This window comes from Notolepis coatsorum (assembly GCF_963971535.1).
Source record: "Notolepis coatsorum genome assembly, chromosome: 8".
In the NCBI taxonomy this organism is placed as follows: domain Eukaryota; kingdom Metazoa; phylum Chordata; class Actinopteri; order Aulopiformes; family Paralepididae; genus Notolepis; species Notolepis coatsorum.
Window position 1 is genome coordinate 95,928,012 of NC_140172.1, and position 21,686 is coordinate 95,949,697.

A 21,686-nucleotide genomic window follows, 5' to 3' on the forward strand; every position below is an offset into this window, starting at 1 on the left:
TCATCAGCGAGAGCCGAGTGGGAGAGAAATGAAGAGAGAAGGAGGGAGGGAGAGAGAGGGGGCACTTGGGGGGGGGGGGGGGGGTACCTGCCGGCGGCGCGCCACACGGGAGATTGAAAGAAAGAAAAGAAAAAAGTTGCCCCGTCTCATCAGCGAGAGCCGAGTGGGAGAGAAAGGAGAGAAATGAAGAGAGAAGGAGGGAGGGAGAGAGAGGGGGCACTTGGGGGGGGGGGGGGACCTGCCGCACGGAGGTCCGTGCGACACACACCTCCGAACGGGAGAGTGATAGAAAGAAAAAAAGGAAGAGAGAGGGAGGGGCTTCTCTCTCTCTCTCTCTCTCTCTCTCTCTCTCTCTCTCTCTCTCTCTCTCTCTCTCTCTCTCTCTCTCTCTCTCTCATGGTATAAATGATTATTTGTGTAAATAAGGTTATACGCCGACCATTAAGAAAATACATGTTAGTTTATGAATAAGGGGCCGGTAACTATATAACTATAAGATTTATTCTTCTTCCTGCTCCTTTTGTCCATGGAATGACTATTTATGATTTTTTTAAATGAAGAAACTATGATTGTATTATTCCATGTGGCAAATAAAAACTCTGAACTGAACTGAACTCTCTCTCTCTTCCCCCCCCTCCCTCCCTCCCTCTACCAGTGCAGACTGTGGACTGACTGTCACTCAAAGTGCTTATGGGCGGAGCCAGGCCATAACAGCCTGATTTCTTGAGGCTGAAAAATGATGGTTTCGAGTACTTGATTAGAAATATAAAACAATGAATCTTTTTGAAAAAAAACTTACAAATGTCTTCAATAGACTAACAGGAATTGTGTAAAGTTGCCCAAATAGTGCTAGGAATAGCAGTGCATAGCCCCTTTAAGATGGTCCATTTATTTGACTGCATAAGCTACAGTAGTCTTTGTAGTAAGTCTACAGTAGTTATTTTTGCTGTGGAGGAGTCATTTTCACTGATGTAGTGACTCAGCCTCTTCTCTTTGTTTACCTTCAGGTGGTGTCTGTGAGAATAGACGACTTTGATGATCTTCAGGAAGCTTCGACAATCGATGATTCATCTATAAGCATTATGCAGGTGAGGTCAAAGCCTTTGGGATTTCTATGGATGGGGAGCCTGTACGTTAATGCCAAGCAAGCAGTGCAAAAATGCTTCCGCATTCGTCACCGCACGCTAGTGCGGTAAAGCGCCCTTCTTTTCAGACAAATGCTACCGTGCGTGCACCGGCGGCGGCGTGCTCGCTCAGGTGCGTGCGTGCGCCGGCGTGCTCGCGCGAGGTGCCCGCGCATGCGCATGAGATCCCGCCTTGGTTGACACGAGCGGAGCTCAATATATATAAGTCACCGCCCCTTATTCAGTATCTAGCAATAGCTCAATTGGCAAGGACACATGGCTGTGGATCCTATGGCTTGTTTGCTGGCGAGTTCGAATCCCATCGAAAATATTTTTTAACGTGATTTTTTTTTAACGTGTATTATTTCGCCGGTTAAGGTTAGGCATGGTTAAGGTTAAGGTTAGGCATTGTTTCGGAGTTGGTTAAGGTTAGAACGGTTAAGTTTAGGCGCTGTTAAGGAGCTGGTTAAGGTTAGAGTTTGTCAAAGAGAATGGCAATATAATTTCTATGGTTAAGGTTAGGCATGGTTAAGGTTAAGGTTAAGGTTAGGCATTGTTTCGGAGTTGGTTAAGGTTAGAACGGTTAAGTTTAGGCGTTGTTAAGGAGCTGGTTAAGGTTAGAGTTTGTCAAAGAGAATGGCAATAGACAGCCTATTTCCGCGCGACCTGGGCGCTGGGCGGCGGAAAATGAAAGGCGCATTACTGCATGCCACTACGGTAAATTTTTGCACTGCTTGCTTGGCATAAAGCTACACGCGGATGGGGAAGGGGGGGGGGATTGTCTAACTGCCGAAACTAGAGGCACAACCCAAACTATTCCACCCGTTGACCATTTTGATAACAAAATCTGTTTCGAATTACATTGTTGTAACTTTCAAGACTCAAATAAATGGCTTAAAGATTCAGTACAATGAAAATCATGTTTTTCAATCTCGTTGCATTTTTAAGAGTTGATGTAAAATTACCCAAAATGTTAGAGCTGTTGTTGTTTTTGGGAAAATTATGACTAAAGCCCTTTGATCTCTATCCCCCTGGATATCAATGGGTCAGTCACATCTGCTGCTTTGATTGGCCAATCAGTCACATCTGCTGCTCTGATTGGCCAATCAGTCACATCTGCTGCTCTGATCGTCCAATCAGTCACATCTAGTCCTTGTCCCCAGCACAGGCATTGTAGTCACATCAATCATCTATAGCAGTGGTTCCCAAAGTCGGGGTCGCGACCCAAAGGTGGGCCGCGAGCAGCCACGGGTGGGCCGCAAGATTTAAAAATAATATATATATATATATATATATTTTTTTTTTTTTTTTTTTTTTTTTTTTATATATGTCAGGCCACTGAACTTAGAAGCAGGCCAGGACAGTGTTTCTAGTTGTATTCTAAAATTGTATTCTATTGTATTCTAAAATGTGACTATATGGTTTTATATTAACTTAATAAATAAACAAAACGAAAAATCTACTTATTTCAACGAACATTTCAAACTAAATAACAGATTATGCACATAAAACGCTGAAAACAACCGAAGCAACAATAGTATTTTAATGAGGCTATTATTATTATCATTATTATTTTGCAACAAGTTAGCCCTCTCATAAATAGCACATATAAATGAATAACTAACTTGAACTAACTTAATAGGATTGAAGTGATATTTGGCTTAAAAAATCGGTCACCTGGCAAAAAAAAAAGCCTGACGATGTCCATTGGGCCGCGGCTCTCTGACGCCTTATTTTCTGGGCCCTGGCCTGAAAAGTTTGGGAACCCCTGATCTATAGGGAGGTGTAGTCTGACGTCACTTTAGTTTCCCGCACGGTCCACCCGTATAGGGATTTATCATTGGGAAAATGTATTATCGGCTATTGTAATAATTCTGCCTCATGAACATTGGCAAGCTTTCCATTTTTGCACAAAATGAGTTCCCTTCTATCACTAACATTATTGTTTAAGCATTTTTGGTTGAAATAAAGTTAGTTATAAGGTTGTTTAATTTGTCGTTAAAAAAGAACTACACTTACCAGTGCTGTCGCCTAATACAGCCAGGAGTCTATGCTGTGGTGACGTCAGTCAGCAGCGCCAAAGTGAAGTGTAGTTCCTCAGTGAACAAAAACATAAACGTTACTTTTACGATTAATTGCAAATGTTTTCATGTTGAGCTATAGATTGTGGATGAATACACACAGAAAGGTACACCATGCCAATGTTCATGCTTTATTTGTTTTAAACGAGACGATTTAGAAATGGGTCCATTGGAAATACATTGCAATTTCAAGCGAAGTGGACCGGCCGGAAACAGCAATGATGTAACCACTACACCTCCATATAGTAGTGAACAGAAGGCCATGCCCCCTCAGCTTACTGAGAGTTGTCTGTGCTCAGAGAGGGCGACCTAAAACACTTATAACAAACAAATGATACATCTGAAGCTGAAAAGAATATACTTATGACATTAACTGGTTCGGGGCCAACCACGTGTATATATACGTGTTTAGCTCGTTTTTGCTTTTATTCCATTTTAATATGTCACAGAGCTGTATTTTGGCTGGAAAATGCATATTGGGACTCCGAAAGTGCAGTACCGGCCACATCCTGGTATTGGTGCTGTCTCGAGAATGCAGTTTCCCCTGTTGCAGACCGGGTGTCACTTTTTTTTTCGCTCCGGGTGGACTTTTCTGTTAGCCTAAAGCTATTAGGCCGTATGGTGAAGGCTGTATCGTTTCATCCCGTTCCCACCTCGGCAAATTACACAATTTTCACTCTGGGTGAAAGATATATTGGTGTAGATTTAGGAACAAAAAGTTCTCCATTGACAAAATAGCCCATTTTGCGCAATCATAATGGTTAAGTCGGGGCTAGATCTTTCCTCGCGAACGGATATTTGGTCACCACATAGTTTTATTTGACACAATTGGTGCGAGTTCTGTCACGTATCTTGCACTCAACCAATAGCAGCTCTCCTTGTTGCCAAGTTACAGACAACAAGAGATTGTGTAAACGGTAGCGTGATGTTATCGTGTCATTCACGGAGTACATCTCGACGCAAATGGACAACAAACACATTCTAACGCTCACAAAATAGTTTCAAAACAATGTTGTATGCATATACGCTACTTGATATAGGCAATCGATTGAATACAGCTGTGAAACGGGCGATAACTTTCGTGTTATTAACCATACTGTACATTTAAATCATATCGCCTTCTATCTACACCAACAACACAGCATTTCACACACCGATGCATGACGTCCTGTCGGGGCAATTATTCAATAAACCTCCATAAACACACAATCCGTGATGCATGCAGCACATTTGTATCAAAAACACTTTACTTTGTGATTCCCAACCTGCAATATTAAAGATGCTGGTACAATTTTCTAAAGATCGAGGTCGTACACAAAACAGTTCAGTGGATAGTATAATGACATTAATTAATAATTAATTTGGAATAATGGAATAATGTCAAACAATTTACAAATCAATAAGTTACTCATTAACCTTTTTATTTTCCATTTAACACTTTCCGTGCCAGCCATGCGGTGCCCCGGAACCCTGTTGCGTGCCAACGCCCACTTCAATGATAGAGCTCTCATATTTGCGAACGCATAAAATATATCTTAAATTATGGCTATGTGTATAATATGGCCGTCGCTTATCAATGACTTGTTTGCAGTCAACATTGTCGAAACGGATTGTTTTTTAATCTGTTCATTTCCGTTTTATACCATTTTGAAAAACGCTCGTTTTATGAAAGTTCCAGAAAATTCTGTGATAATCGCCCTTTACTGGAATATACTGGAATACACAAAAAACGTTGTAATTTTTCGGCCTATTTATGAATCGTTTTCAAATAAACGCTAGATTATCGATAATATATGTGTACTTATGCACGCTATAGAAGCGGGCTGAAAAATCTATTATCCATTTCCTGATAAGCACACACACACACACACACACACATAGGGCCCACGTTGATATATATGTGAAAAAAGCTCTGATTATCCCAAGACTGGTCAAATCGATTCCTTACCTCAGATGTTCTCCAAAAAAATTATTCCAATTCCTGATCGCCATTCCAAATATCGATCGCGTTTATTCATCCAACGCTGGGTACTGGAAACATACATTCTCAGCTGTTCTGCGGCCTGGCAATGACTTCGATCGTCTCGGGTTACTTGTCTGACAGTAAGTAAGTAAAAAAAAAAATCTCCATCCGTTTCATTCAATCCAATCCAAAGGGGTGCAGTACCATCCGGAGAGACGATAGGGGGCGGTATTTTCCCAATGGAGCTCAGAGAGAGTTCCAGTGGTAACGTGAGGCTAGATTGATGAAATATGAATGGAAATAGCTCATTAAAAAATAAAAAACGAGATCTCTCGTCTCGTTGGCACTGAACGGTTGGCATGAACTAACGAGAAATCTCGTCGTTGGCACTCAAAGTGTTAAAGACAAAATAGAATGCAGGTACAAAAATAGATTCAAGAGGTTTATTCGTCACATACATACACAAGTTTCAAGTTTGTTTATTATTTATCACAATAAAATATAGTAAATAGTCAAATAGGTAGTTTACGATGAAATGCTTGGTTCTGTATGAGCCCCTGAGAGTGTGCTTCATACAGTAAAAAAAGTAAGTAAGTAAAAAGTAAAGTAAAGAGGAATATTCAATATACATATATACAATATACACTACAGAGTAAAATTAGTAAAGAGTGAGGTGTGTGGAGAGATCAGTGTCAAATGCCCCGTCCGAATGTCCTAGCTGGTATCATTAGTTATCAGGGGTATGATGTTGATTACTTTTAAGATAAGATAAGATATTCCTTTATTGATCCCCTTGGGGAAATTCAGGCATCATAGCAGCATGGGGGGGAGGGAGGGGGGTACAGGTAGTAAAAACAACACAGGCAGTGTAAACAATTAGGTCAATTTGGTCAATATAATTTACTATCTAACTAGCTGAAGAAAATATTCACATTATTCACAGTGTCACATAAGGTGCAGTATGCATAAGGTAGTGTTATAATTTACTATCTACTGAGTATACATTATTCACAGTATCACAGTATCCACTGAAATATACATTATTCACAGTATCACAGTATCCACATAAGGTGCAGTAAGCCTAAGGTAGGTTGTCCTCCTTGGGTTCCTATAAGTCAGATCCGCCTTCTTCCACCTCAGAACCATCTCCCGCCTCCGCCCCTCACTCTCCGACACCTCAGCGGAAACACTCATTCACGCCTTCATCACTTCCCGCCTCGACTACTGTAACGGAGTCCTTCTTGGTGCCTCCAAGAAGGTTCTGGATCGTTTACAGTACGTCCAAAACTCTGCTGCGAGGGTCCTCACGCGCACCAAACCCTGGCAGCACATCACCCCCACCCTGCAAAAACTCCACTGGCTCCCCATCAACTATCGAATCCCCTACAAGATCCTCCTCCTCACCTACAAATCCCTGCACGGGTTGGCCCCTTCCTACCTGACCAACCTACTCCACCCCTACACTCCAGCACGAGGCCTCCGATCCTCCAACTCCGACCTCCTCACCATCCCCCGCACCAGGCGTTCCACACTGGGAGACCGAGCTTTCGCTGCAGCAGACCCCAGACTGTGGAACTCCCTCTCCCCCCTCATCCGAGGCTCTGACACCATCAACCTCTTCAAAACCAAGCTAAAAACCCACCTGTTCACACTTGCCTTCACGCAACACGGCCCCGCTCCCAAGTAGCCCACCCCTGACTCTTTTTAAGCCACAGATTCCGTTGTTTTGTTTTGTTTTGTTGTTTGTTTGTTTGTTAATTTTAACCACTTCATCCAATTGGACAGAACTTGCCTCCTTTCTTTTTATTTATTTTTATCTCTTATCTTATTTGTTTTTTCTTGTTGTTACTATACACAGATCTTTTATGTATTTTATTATATATATTTTTTCAATTTTATTACTTACTTTTATTTTTTTCCATCCTTTCCTTGTACAGTGTCCTTGAGTCTGAGAAAGGCGCTTCTCTCTTAAAATTCAATCTATTATTATTATTATTATTATTATTATAAGTCCCAGGTCAATGTCTGGTAGCAGTCGCTGTCGCTGCCCCCTGTTGTGGAGCCTGGAGGCTGCTAGTCGCTGCCCACTGTTGTGGAGCCTGATGGCCGCTGGTATGAAGGACTGTCTGAGGCGGTTAGTTGAGTGTCGGGGGGAATGAGTCTGTGGCTGAACGAGCTTCTCATCTTGACTAGCTCGTCGTAGAGGGGGTGGTAGGGGTTCTCCATGATGGCAGCCAGCTTCCTTATCATCCCCCTCTCTGCCATCACCTCAAGTCTAGGTAGCTCGACTCCCACCACGGAGCTAGCCTTCCTCACCAGCTTGTTGAGCTTGTTGGTGTCCCTTGAGTTGATGTAGCCTCCCCAGCATGCCACAGCATAGAAAAGGATGCTGGCCACTACAGACTGGTAAAAAGACTGCAGCAGTCTGTTGCACACGTTGAAGGACCTGAGTCTCCTCAGGAAGAACAGCCTGCTTTGTCCCTTCCTGTAGAGGGCCTCTGTGTTATCCGACCAGTCCAGTTTATTGTTCAGGTGTACCCCAAGGAACTTATGAGTCCACCATCTCCACATCCACCCCTTGGATGGAGATTGGAATCGGGGGGGGCCTCTTCTTGCCCCTCCGGAAGTCCACCACCAGCTCCTTGGTCTTACTGGTGTTGAGTTGGTTGCTCTCGCTCCACCCCACGAAGCTCTCCACCAGGGCTCTGTACTCCTCCTCATCATCGTCGGTGATGTAGCTTACGATGGAGGAGTCGTCTCAGAACTTCTGCAGGTGGCACCCGCTTGAGTTGCGGCAGAAGTCTGAGGTGTAGAGGGTGAAGAGGAAGGGTGACAGCACAGTTCCTTGGGGGGCGCCGGTGTTGCTCACCAGTACGTCAGACTGACTGTCCTTTAGTCTGACGTACTGCGGCCTCTCAGTGAGGTAGTCCTTGATCCAGGCCACCAAGTCGTGCTCCAGCTGCATCGCGGAGAGCTTCTCCGCTAGCAGTGACGGCTGGATGGTGTTGAAGGCGCTGGAGAAATCAAAGAACATAATCCTCACTGAGCTGCGCGGCTTCTCCAGGTGCGTGTACGCTCTGTGGAGCATGTAGATGATGGCATCCTCCACCCCGATGTTTGCCTGGTATGCAAACTGCAGGGGGTCGAGGGAGTCACGCACCAGGGGCTTGAGGTGTTGCAGGACCAGTCTCTCAAACGTCTTCATGACGTGTGACGTCAGAGCGACTGGCCTGTAGTCGTTGAGGGTGCTGGGTCGTCCCTTCTTGGGCACCGGGACAATGCAGGAGGTCTTCCAGAGCTGGGGCACCCTCTCCAGCCTCGGGGAGAGGTTGAAAAGATGCTGGAGCGGTGCTGCCAGCTGCTCCACACAGCTGGCAGCACCGTGTATTGCTGTGTATTCCACCTCTGGTCTAAGAAGGAGATGGGAAAACGTAATACATTTGCCATATGGGGTGTGGCCAATGCAGGGAAAACAATGTTCCAAAAAGCCATGTCCTTGGTAGTGCCACTGTGTGCATCAGTGAGTAAACAGTGATACCTTTCCATTCAATGATTGTGTCAACAGTCTGATGATTATCTGGGAAGAAGGCCTGATGAGGGGGTCTGTGGTCGAGCAGTGCAAAGGGATTATGGAAGGTAGTAATACATGGATTGATGTGAAGGGAAAGGGTGGGGCTATGGTCAGGCCTACGCCTGTCCTCATGACCACCAACTTTGATACAAGTATTGAGGCTGTTGCAGTTGATTGAGGCCTCAAGGATCTGGTGTACTCCCTGTAACAGGTTGTGTGATATCGCACTTCCATGGCCACACAGTCTTTGTCTTGGATATGCAAAAGAAGGCTGGTGTCTTGCTTCACCTGGGCAGCTCTCAGCAACAGGCCTTTAAATAAAATTGGAAAATGACATGAGTGTGTGTTGGGACTGAGAATTTCTTTGATGTTATCTATGTCAATCTGTGTTAAATCTCTGCAGACTTTGTGGAGACTGTGGCTTCACCCCCCCCCCCCCCTAAGCTAACATACTTTAAACATCACTATGAGATAACTAGTAGTAAAACTACATACAGTCTCAGCACAGCATCAAATAGTGTATTTTTCACATTAGTGTAGCTAGGCTTTTTTTCATACCTGCAGACAATGTTTCAGCCATAGATAGATGGTCCCTCTTGCGTTTGCCCTTCACAGTCACATATTTGTCCCTTTTCTTGCAAATGATGCACAAGACTGGAAGTACAGGTCAGACAAAAGCTGGTAAGCCTGTCCTGGATCGAAGTTTCTTCAGAGGACTTTCACTTGTAGAGCCATGTTCTGTAAGTTCTGGCTCTACTGCATCCATATCTTGAGCTGCAGAACACATAGCCCGTTTCGCAGCTGTATCCAAGTGTTTTTTGTCGATAAAACGCCTACAGCAAGTAGCGTGAAAACCAGCATCCCCGGAACATTGGCAAACTCGATCTCTAAACAATGTTTGTATGTATCTGCAATGATACGATTATCTACTCCGCTCGACGGAGTTTCTATATCTATCCCACTGTGTCTGTGTAAAATCTTGTACACTTTCTTTCTGAACGGACGTGAGATGCATATAACATTGTTTCGAAACCTTTTTGCGAACTTTAGAAGGTGTTTTTTCTCCATTTTCGTTGTCTTCTGTACTCGTCGATGAGTACAGTGCCTTTCAGTTGCTTCCATTATTACTGTTTACACAAATCTCTTGTTGTCTGTAACTTGGCAACAAGGAGAGCTGCTATTGGTAGAGCGCCAGATACGTGACCGAAATTGCACCAATTGCGTCAAATAAAACTAGAGGTGACAAGCATCCGTTTGCGAGGAAAGATCTAGTCCCGACTTTAAAAAAATTATTGCGCAAAATGGGCTATTTTGTAATTTTTTTTTTATCCACTTTTTCTCCTTATTTTCTATTTTTCTCCCATCCCAATTTCGTATAGCCAATTCTCCCCTCCAATTCTCCCCTCCCCTGTCTTGAACGTTGCTAGACTATGCCTCCCACTGGTCGGCTGTAGTGAGGATAGAAGCCTTGCATCACGTGTCCCCTCCGGTACACGAGGAGGCAGCCTGACGCATCTTTTCACCAGACAGCATGGACTCTCAGTGGCGAGGAGTAACGCGTGGGAGGCTCACGCTGCCCCCAATACTTCCTGTATGATGACTGGCCCAAGCCGCAGGCAATGCTGACTCGGGAATCGAGAACTTTTTGTTCCTAAATCTACACCAATATATCTTTCACCCAGAGTGAAAATTGTGTAATTCACCGAGGTGGGAACGAGAATAGTTTTCTAGCCACTTCTCAGCCTTCACCATATGGCTTCACCAGTTCGCCTGGAATACTTTTTGCGACGCCGAATTCAGTATGCAGTAAAGGAATATAGCATCAGCCAATGGACATATCGATCTACCAGATGGCGATCAAATAACTGGGAAATTCTTTTTGGAATACAACCGGCCACAGGTAAGAGCGATTTGACGTCAATTTCAGCCTGATCGGGCCTTGTTCTCATAGCCATCCACCCGGTCAGCGTATGTTGTTGCAATCAATAATCAGAAACGACTTCCCCTGCCCCGATCATATGCATTTTGATTTTTAACTCTAGCTTGTGTAGGGCCGAAATGTCAATCGATTTAACGTTATTAGCTTAGCGCCCTATAACTAGCCTTGCAGGAATTATCCCAGACCATTCCGATATAACATTCATATTCACGACGCTATAAAACGGGAACGTATTGATGAAAAAATTATTTCTTTATGGCATATTGAAGGGAAGGTTTATACTGTCAATTCACAATGACAATGGACACATAGCAATAATATAAAATATAGATTTAGCTCTACAAACAACCTCACGCACAGTGAAAAGTTGTAATGAAAAGCTGGCCTCCTAGAGTGGGGCCTGTCTAATCGAAATGGCCCCGAATGTGTTATATTCCACAATAAGAAACGTATTTTTTTTTTAATTTTATATATATATATCTCTGTTTATTGAGTTTTTCCCAGTGCAACCAACATTTACAAAATGATATGTGCTTGAAAGTTTTCCATTTGAAACACAAAACGGAACACAAAGGACAGCAGACATCAAAACAAAGTGACAGACAGACAAACAAACTGTTTCAGAAAGAAATTATAATAATGGTAATAAAAAAATATGAAAAAAGAGTAAATATTTTTTTTTATAAATAAGGTAAAAAGGGGCGGTCAGGTGGCGTAGCGGAGATTGCGTTCGTCACCAACCCCGGAGACGCTGGATTCGCCTGTTCGAATCCAGCTCACAGCTCCGGGGTTGTCACCAGCTTGGCTGGCCGTTCACACAAATACAATTGGCAGTATTAGAGGGTGGGAGAAGCTGGCGGGGTGGGTCCGGGTCGTTGTAAACAGCGACTCCTACAGTTCGGTCGGGGCGCCTGCTAAGCGCGGATAGGATCTAACTTGGGCGGTAGTGTGATCCTTCCACACGTTACACGCTCTCAGTGAGAGTCCGCGCTGCCAGGTGAAAAGAAGCGGTTGATTGGCTAGACGTGTGTCGGAGGAAGCATGTGATAGCCTCCACTCTCCCAGACCGACTGTGGGGGGTAAGTGCGCAGCGACCAGGAAGGGGATTGGGAATTGGCATAACGACTAACATTGGGAGGGGAGAAAATCGGAGGAAAAAGGAGGGGGGAAAAGATAAAAAAAAAAAAATTAAAATAAGGTAAAACGGATAACAAGACATAAAAAAATTAAATAAGGAGATACATTTAAAAAGGTGAGTACAGCGATTCATAGGTCAACCAACTCTGGTGTTTATTTGAGATGTCGTGCTCATTCCAAACTTATTGCATTGACAGGTGCATCAAAGGAGAAACAATAAGCAACTTATGACTGAATTAAAAAAACATCTTTGTACTGGATGTTTAAATGTCCTTCGCTCCTTTTGCAGTCCACTCTGACCCTGGACAAGCTCTTGTCTCAGGAGAGGCCCAGCCGGCCCTCCAGGCAGCCCAAGAAGAGACACAAACCCGTGGTGGAGCCCGAGCTGTCCGAATCGGACGAGTACGTCGACTTCACAGATTCGAGGCACAGCAACGCCATCACAGAGTTCCACTCTGTTATCGTGGGCGACGAGACGGAGACGAGCTCTGCCGTGCAAAGTATTCAACAGGTACACACGCCTAGATTTACACTGAACGGAACTGTGTGAGCCATCATGTCAAGGTAACTGTGGTGAAATGTGTTCTTTTAGAACAGTACGTTCAGATACAACGCAAAGAGAAATATTGTCTCACTTTACTCCCATGGGTTTGGCAGTTGGTGAGAAGACATGCTCAGGGCTCGAAATTAACATGTTTACTTTGTAGCACTGGTGCTCCCAACTTCAAAAAGTTGGGTGCACCAGCAAAAATGTAGGAGCACCCACCAAAATGTAAGGAGCACCAACAATATATAATGTAATCCTTTTTTTTTATTGATAAAAAAAACGACTAACAGTTAGGGATGGGTATCGTTAGGATTTTATCGATACTACTACTCTTATCGATACTGCTTAACGGTTCGGTACTTTGCTGATACTCTTAACGGTTCTTTTAGATTATTATTATTTAGGAAAAAAAATTATATATATCTATATATGTAGGCTATATCTGTACTTGATGTTTGTTTGTTGTGTTGCATATTTGAAATAAACTTCAATCAAATCAAACCCCCCCCCTTAAAAACTAAAACCTGTGTTTAACCTAGCCATCTATAAAACATCATGCTAAAACTGTGAAACAAAAATGTCCTACTCCCCTAAAGAAAGAAATACATAGCAAACATGACTCAGTTATGCAATAGTGCTGCTGCTTTTTATTTGGTTAAAATCTTTGAGTTAATAAGACTAAAAGACTACAATATGACTACAACGATTTCATGACGTCTTCCTGTCCTCGCATGGCGGCTTCCTGTCCATGCAATGCACGGAGCATTAACGTTACATATTCAACAACAGATTGCTGCTAATTAAACACTTCATGGAAACGGAGTAACGTTATGTCGAGTTCATACGTGTAGTGTAGTATGAACTCGACATAACGTTAACGTTACTCCGTTTCCATGAAGTGTTTAACACTTTAATCGCCGATGACGTGTTTAGATGTCATTCCTAGCCATGCTCATTCTGCCGAAGACGCCGTAACTCGTCTTTGATGTCAATATTTCAAAAATCTGTGATCGAAATCATATTTCTCCTCCGGGGTCCTGAGATATACTGCTGATCTCCACTCAACTCTCTAGCGGTTCAAGAGCGCCATCTGGTGGCCGATCGGCAGATCGCCAACAGGAAGTGACTCGTCAAACAGGAAGTGCTCATCCATAAATCGTCCGGGCACTCGCGATCATTAGCAGGACTCTATCTCAACACACTGGATAATCAATCGCTCGCCCTAACTCAATAAACAACGTTATTTGGACGTATATAGTATTATACAACCTGGAAATGGTTCATCAGGATCAACATCCCATAATCGAAAACTGTCTACTCCAAGCTGATCGTCCAACGGCGCGAGGAAGATACGGTGAGTTTCAACGTTATTTTCTAACGTCTTCTATACTAACTGATCTGATGATCATATGACCCACACTAGATGAATGGTATAACGTTGCCCACGGAATTATAAACGCCCCCTCGCCCATCCGGTCAATATCAGATGATACGTAGTAACTTCTAGAAGTACCTCCAGTTGAAATTTTTCATCTGGCACCGATCGCTACCAAACTGTATTTGATCATCAATATAGTGCATTTGGGGCTATAAATCAAGTTCTGGAGAAAGCTGCAGAAAACGATAAAAACATACTTATACTTTAGACCGTATTTTAGTATGAATATGTGAATGAAAAAGTATAACATTGATACACCCTGAACAATACATATAGGACATTGAATGGGCCATAATAATGTCAATTTAGCAATAGAATTAAAAAAGTTATAGCCCTGCAAAGAAGGGGAACTTCTCCATAGACAAATAGAGCTGGCTAGGGATGGTAAATTATGAATTTAACCATGGCGATCAAAGTGTTAATTAAGTCCGTTGCAGATGGATGGTACACTGGTAGCTAGCTAACTTTAGCCACAGCTGCAAAAATGAATTTCAATGATGTTATGAGCTATCAGTAGCTAGCCAGCTAGATAACATTAGACAACGCCTCGTGTATTAAACTAAAGTGAATAGTTTACTGGGCCATTGTTTAATCGTTGCTTTAGTGATGTTAAAAGAGGACCTGCACGCTTGCTATCTTTGGTGCTAATGAGACTGGTCTGTGACAAGACGGGTCTGTGAGGGGGAGGGGCCATGAGGGCACTGCGTCAACTGAACCAATCTAAAATCAGCATTAAAGGTAAGAACTAGGGATGTCCGATATTATCGGCCTACCGATATTATCGGCCGATATTGGCATTAAAATGTGACATCGGAAAATATCGGTATCTGTTTTTAAAAAAAATAAAAAGATTTATTTTTTTATAACCTTTATTTACCCAGGCAAGCAAGTAAGAACAAATTCTGATTTTATTTATTGTCAAAAGTATGCATAATGTTGTGTTAATTCCACAACAAGAGATATGTAATGTTAACACTTTAATCGCCAAAAACGCTGGAACACGTCTTTCCCCGCCATGCTCATTCTGCCAAAGACGCTGGACCACGTCTTTGATATCAATATTTAAAAAATCTGTGATCGAAATCATATTTCTTCCCCGGAGACATGCGATGTACTGTTGAGCCCCTCTCAACTCTCCAACGGTTCAAGAGCGCCATCTGGTGGCCGATTGGCGGATCGCCCAGGGCGGAAACAGGAAGTGGAAGCTGGTGCTCATTTCAATTCGGTCCGATCACTCGGTAATAGTCTCAGGACTCGAGCTGATCACAACGGATAGCAATCCGTTACCAATAACTCGATAAACAACATGATTTGGACGTATATACTATTATACAACCTGGAAATGGATCGCATATTTGTACATCCCATAATAGGAACATTTCTGTTCCACGCTCATCGCCCAACGGCGCGAGGAAGCTACAGTAAGATTCAGCGTTATTTTTCAATGTGTTCGATACTAACTGCTCTAATGATCATATCACCCACACTAGATGAATCATATAACGTTGGCCACGGAATTATAAACGACCCCCCCCCCCCCCCCATCCGGTCATCATCAGATCATACTTAGTAACTTCTAGAAGCACGTCCAGTTGAAATTTTTTATCTCGCGCAGATTGCTATCAAACTGTATTTGGTCATCAATATAATGCATTTGGAGCTATAAATCACGGTCTGGAGAAAGCTGCAGAAAACGATAAAAACATACTTATACTTTAGACCGTATTTTAGTATGAATATGTGAATGAAAAAGTATAACGTTGCTACACCCTGAACAATAGATATAGGACGTTGAATGGGCCATAGTAATGTCAATTTAGCAATACAATTTAAAAAGTTATAGCCCTGCAAAGAAGGGGAACTTCTCCATATTAAATAGGGCTGGCGAAGGATGGTAAATTATGAATTTAAGCATGGCGATCAAAGTGTTAATTACCTCAAATTATTCCGTTTTTTGGGGGGGGGGGACGACCCTGCATATATCTGTATCGGTTGATATCGGTATCGGAAATTAAGAGTTGGACAATATCGGTATCGGTAAAAAAGCCAATATCGAGCATCCCTAGTAAGAACGTCAAGCTCACGCTTGATTGGTTAGAATGGTCACTGTCAACTCACTGGCACATACTGAGTGACAGACAAACTAGCGAATGTACAGCGAAAGGGGCGTTCGGGGAGGAGGAGGAGGTCGCACGAATGCTCCCAATTATATTTTGAGGTCGCACAGATACAATTTCTGTCACAATTTCGAGCCCTAGTTAGTGCCTTTTGGTCTCAACATTAGCATGGTTGACATTTACAAAAATGTATTTTTTCTAAATATAACCTATTCAATATCTACAGCAGTGGTGCCCAACCAGTCGATCGCGATCGACAGGTAGATCGCGGGCTGATTTCAAGTAGATCTTGATTAATAAAATTAGATTATAAAAAAAAAGAAAAAAAATTGTTTTTGTTTTGCAAAATCAACTCTGCCTCTCCTTGTTAACTACAACAAGCAATGCTGTTTGTTATTTAAGATGAGGTCGGACTCGGCACTGACAGATTTGTGTTCATTATGCTGCTTTTATAAAGCCTCAAATGACTGCTTACAATATACAATTTTGGCTGGTAGCTCTCGGCTAGGTGGTAAATTAAAAAGTAGATCTTGGTTCAAAAAAGGTTGGGCACCCCTGATCTACAGTATAGGCTACAGAGCATTCATAGTAATACATTTACATTTACATTACATTTAGTCAATTAGCTGACGCTTTTATCCAAAGCGACTTACAAGTTCTGTACAACAAGTCATCAGGAAGGGCACAACTCTATCAGCTAATAATAATACAAATTATTAATATATTTCTGATTTGTAGTGCGCTTTATAATTGTGGAACAAATCTCAAAGTGCTACATTGTAAAAGAACATAAAAGCTAGCAAGAGAGTAAAACAAAGAATATAAAATAAGCAAGACTAAAACTAGTAAGGAGTAAAAAGAACACTAAAACTAGTAAAAGAGTTTAAAAAAAACATAAAATAAGAAGGGCTAAAACTGGTAAAAGAATATAAAATGTGTGGAGCTAAAACTAGATAAAAATCAACAAAAGGCTCTATTAAAAAGAGTTTTGAGGCCCTTTTTAAAAGCATCCACAGTGTGTGGTGCTCAGGGAGAGCATTCCACAGACTGGGAGCGGATGAGCAGAAAGCCCGATCTCCCATGGTGCGGAGTTTAGTAGTCTTATTTCATATTCATTGTGAAGATATACCTGTATTTTCTCCGTCTCGCCTTTCAATTGACTTCATTATGCATTCACGCAGCCTCAAAATGTGGTTTTGTGTTGTATTTGAACATTTGTTTCGCATTGTATTTGAACGTACAGTAAGACACTGGGGGGGGGGGGGGTATCATGCTCAAATCATGAGAAAGGACCACTGTTAAAGGAAATCTGAGTGGGAGGGTTTCGCAAGTTGGAATAGCTGAGTGTATGTATTATTATTGTTGTCAGTGACCAACAACAGTAGCTGATTCCACAGCATTTAAAGGAAATTAAAGGGGAACTATTTTACTATTTCTTTCACTATTTGGGCACTTTTACACAATTCCTGTGAGTCTATGGAACACCTCTGTAATATATATATTTTTTTTATTCATTGTTTTGTATTTCTAATCAAGTCCTCAAAAACAGCATTTTTCTACCTCAAGATTTCGAGCTGTTTTGAGCCTGGGCTGCAGGTGCCACCTAAACCACTGTGCACCGTCGTGTTCGCCTGAACATTAACATGCAGCAGTGACTATATGACATCACATATAGGCACATTTTCAAACGACTCAGTTCAGTGAGGGTGAATATTGTGAGAGGAGAATTGGAAGAATGCGCCAATATGAGAATTTTGAGACATAGATCATATTAATATAAGTTCACATAGCTAGGAAACAATGCTAAACACTCAAAAAGGCCATTTATAAGATAGTTCCCCTTTAAATGAAACGACAATCGTGATGTATTTTATAGTAAAATAAAAGTACAAAAAAGATGGGTGTTTACAGCAACAATGTAAGCAAATGTACAATGCTTATGGGCTGATGCATGCCCAGTTAAAAGGAGGAATCCACACACAATATGCCCATATATGGACCAAGAGAGGGTCAAAAAGTCCGATAGCACCTTCTGAATCAGACAGATAAAGCGATGATTTTATCCAGATTATTTGATTATTGCCACTTCCCCAAATGTATGAATCTAGCTACTAACTGGGGAGACAGAATTACAGATAAAGGAATATAGCAGGACGATCGGTTACGATAGTTAAACCTCACGTTGAACAGGGATTCTCAGTTAAACTGGGCAAGTGTCAACCCCAGTCCTGTTGCAGTCGCTCAATCTCCAAAAACGTTGCATCAAATTTCCAAACAGGCGTTATTTAGACTAACATATTTGGAATTTCGATGGTTACATTCTTGCCTGAAAATGGTCCTAGGTCTACTGTTAGTGTGTATGTTGCATAGCAACCGCCTTGAAGTGCAGGCAGCCAGGTTTCTTTTAATATGTCTCAAATTCATTGCTAAAAACTAAAAAAATATATTGTCCATCCACATCCTTATTCTATTTTTGTCTGCTAAGCTATTGGGAAAGGTTTTAGTTTAGCAATGAACACATATGGAAAAAGGAGGATGATCCAGGCACTCCACTTGAACAACAACACGAAAGAAGTCAATTAACCCTTTTACTACCACACTACAGAAGGTTAACCTTTCACTACCACACTACAGACTGTTAACCGTCTGTAGTGTGGCAGTGAAAGGTTAACCTTCTGTATTGGCACAGTGAAAGGGTTAACCCTTTGGTAGTGTGGTAGTGAAGGGGTTAAAATGGTAATCTGGTCGCAGGGCAGATCAGGTGGCCTTGCCTATGAATTGTAATCAAATGAGATTGCAAAAAATTGGAATAAATTAATAACAAAGTACATAACAAGTTAATTTAAATGGCAACACAGACATGTATTTTCCTTTCTTTTTCATTGGCACAATTTTCGCTCATCGTGATTTTGTCGATGGTTCTACCGCGTGCCTCACTATTTGAACTGACCCGTTGTTGATGCTGTTTCTAGGTGGTGGTCTTGACCGACTCCAACATCTCATCAGCTTCCTCCCCCAACAACACTGTGGGCCTGACCAACATCACAGTCACGCCCATCATCAACCCCGCCCCCACCCACTTCACCAGCCTACAGCCCGTAGCTGTGGGCCACCTGACAGCCGGCGATCGGTCCCTCACTCTGGACAATTCCATCCTCACCGTCACCTTCGACACCGTCAGTGGCTCCGCCGTGCTCCACAACCGACCCGCCGATCTGGTCCCGGAGACGGTGGGTCCCGGCGGAAGCGGCTCCCACTCCGTGGCCCACTTCATCAACCTCACCACCTTCGTGAACCCCATGGGCCACCAGCTGGAGGGTCCCACCCTGGCCTGGAGGCCGGTCCCGGCGGCCGAGAGCACCCAGATGGTTTCCGTGGTGCAGGAGGGCGCCCCAGGGGACGGTCAGGAGCCTCAGGTCCAGGGCCCAGAGCAAGGCCAGGCCCAGCCTCCACCCACCCAGCAGCAGCAGCAGCCTGACTCAGCACAGCAGATGTTCAGCTACTAGAGACCTGGAGGCGCTGGCCACCTCCATGGTTAAAACACTTGTACAAATTGTTATGTAGAAAAGTAGATTTTATGGAACTTTTAAAAAAAAGAACTTTGAACTTTGTCACCCAGATGCCTAATATATCCCTCATCTGGCTTTATGGAAGTTGTTGATGTCTTGTGTCCCCCCAAAAATACAGTATATACATTTATTTTATATTGTCAAAACCACATTGAAGGTAGCTGTTCAAAATTGTTATGTATGTACAGGGCATTTGATCATAAATATTGTCGGTTAACTGATCAATTTACATTTGAAGCCAGTTAATTATTAATTATGGAACATGTGAATGCCTTACCAACTTATTTTTAAACATGCATCATGCAAATACAAACACAAATCTGCTGCTTGTGATGAAATCCCATGTTCATATATTTAGTAAATAAGCAGACAGAATAAGATGGTAAAGCAGGAATTCATTATGTTGCAGTTAACCCTTTCACAACCACACTACAGAGGTTAACCTTCTGTAGTGTGGTTGTGAAAGGGTTAACCCTTTGTCGTGTGGCAGTGAAAGGGTTAACCTTCTGTATTGCCGCAGTGAAAGGGTTAACCCTTTGGTAGTGTGGCAGTGAAAGGGTTAAAGCTGCACTGTGCCGTTTCGGAAGAGGGGGGTTTGTTTGCGGAGCCTGCGAAGGTAATTCATAGAATTATTCTATCTTATGTTATCATAAATGAAAAAAATTATTCAGGCACTGAACCAAATGTAAGCCTGGAATAATTGCAGGCCGTGCCTTTGTAAATCGCAATGAAATAGTAACTTTTCAAGTAGCTTTAAACTCTATTTCCAGGGATCCAATTTTCCTCTGAGGACTGTTTGTTTAGTCAGTTATGAAAATTAACCTTAGTAATTATTCACTTCTCTGACTCACAAAACCTTTACAACTGTCTGCTAATTAGTCAGTTGGTTTGGTTTTTGACGACTAAAACCTTAGTCGATTAGACGTTTTGGAATTTTATTTTAATTTCATGTTGAATGAGTCATGTCCAGTTTTACAGATGTGTTGATGAAATCAACTAACTGTCAACAATGAATTTCTTTAGTTGAGGACAGACCTGATTGCAGTGCTTTCAACCTTCTGATTTGTGGCCAAGCCTACTCATATTGTAGAAATCAATCTTCAATGTTGTTTATTTCTTCAGAATGGTGACCGAGGGTTGTCCTCAGATCTATCCAGGCTGCCAGTAAGACCCTTGTGGTGCATACAATATTTTATGTGAGCTCTTACTCTTACACCCAAATGAGGTTTAAATTCTGAAAGCCGGTTAGTAGTATTAATACAAATTCCATTTGGGAGTGTGAACTCAGCTTAACATTTGTGACAAAGAGTCCATGCCCCATTTTTTTGTCTGTGGAGCAAGCCTATTATTTTACATCCAGGTGACATCACAAATTAGAGACTTCTCTGATTTCTGGAAGGAGGGGGGAAATGGTGCATTTTCACAAATATTGACTGAACTATCCTGGGGCATAAGAATAATACAAGAAGGGGTAGCGCTCCCTTGAATGTGGGCTACATGTTGGTCTTAACAATGCTATTGTTCATACAGCACTGAGATTAGAATCAACATTTTATTCACCTAATATCACAAATGTACCAGAATTTGTCATGATGACAATGGTGTCGAAACAAATGGTCTGACAAACACATTGACAACAGTACCTCACATAGGCTACATCTATTTAGACCCATTATTGGTTCTATACACTGTATCAGCTATGGTTCTTAGTAGGTGGTAATTACATCCCTAATATTATGTGTCCACTGCAAACATTCATTACCCCAAGAGGAGGAACCCTGTTGATTTTGACCATGACCTTTCTTGTAGCCACCATTAGGCCAACCTTATAATTTTCAAATGAGTGAAAATTACTCATTAAAGAATATATTATTATTGTGATTGAGTAGCTTGTGTAATTGTATATATATATTTATTTATTTTTTTGATCCACTTTTTCTCCCATTTTCTATTTTTCTCCCATCCCAATTTCGTATCATCCAATTCAACCCTCCCCTGTCTCGAACGCTGTTTCTTGCCTCCCACAAGCCGGCTGCAATGTGGACTAAGTCATACATAGCACGAGTCCCCTCCGATACTCGAGGTAACAGCAGTCACATCTTTTCACCTGGGCGGCGCGATCTTTCAGCGTCAGGGGTCTGCGCTTTGGAGGGGCACCGCCCCCATCGCTTCCTGATTCTACTGCGCAGGCGCACCAACC

The 21,686-nt window shown here is 42.4% G+C and overlaps 1 protein-coding gene across 4 annotated transcripts in view; it reads left to right on the plus strand.

The window, feature by feature from the left end:
- The window catches only part of prdm15 (PR domain containing 15), a 75,435-nt gene extending 55,563 nt beyond the window's left edge, over window positions 1-19,872 (plus strand). For all 4 annotated transcript variants that reach the window (XM_084320033.1, XM_084320031.1, XM_084320032.1 and 1 more), the window contains 3 exons: window positions 1,008-1,088; window positions 12,105-12,326; window positions 18,890-19,872. In XM_084320033.1, coding sequence (XP_084176159.1) covers window positions 1,008-1,088; window positions 12,105-12,326; window positions 18,890-19,423 — 837 coding nt within the window. In that variant the 3' untranslated portion in view covers window positions 19,424-19,872. The remainder of the gene's footprint in view (window positions 1-1,007; window positions 1,089-12,104; window positions 12,327-18,889) is intronic.
- The last annotated feature ends 1,814 nt before the right edge of the window (window positions 19,873-21,686 follow it).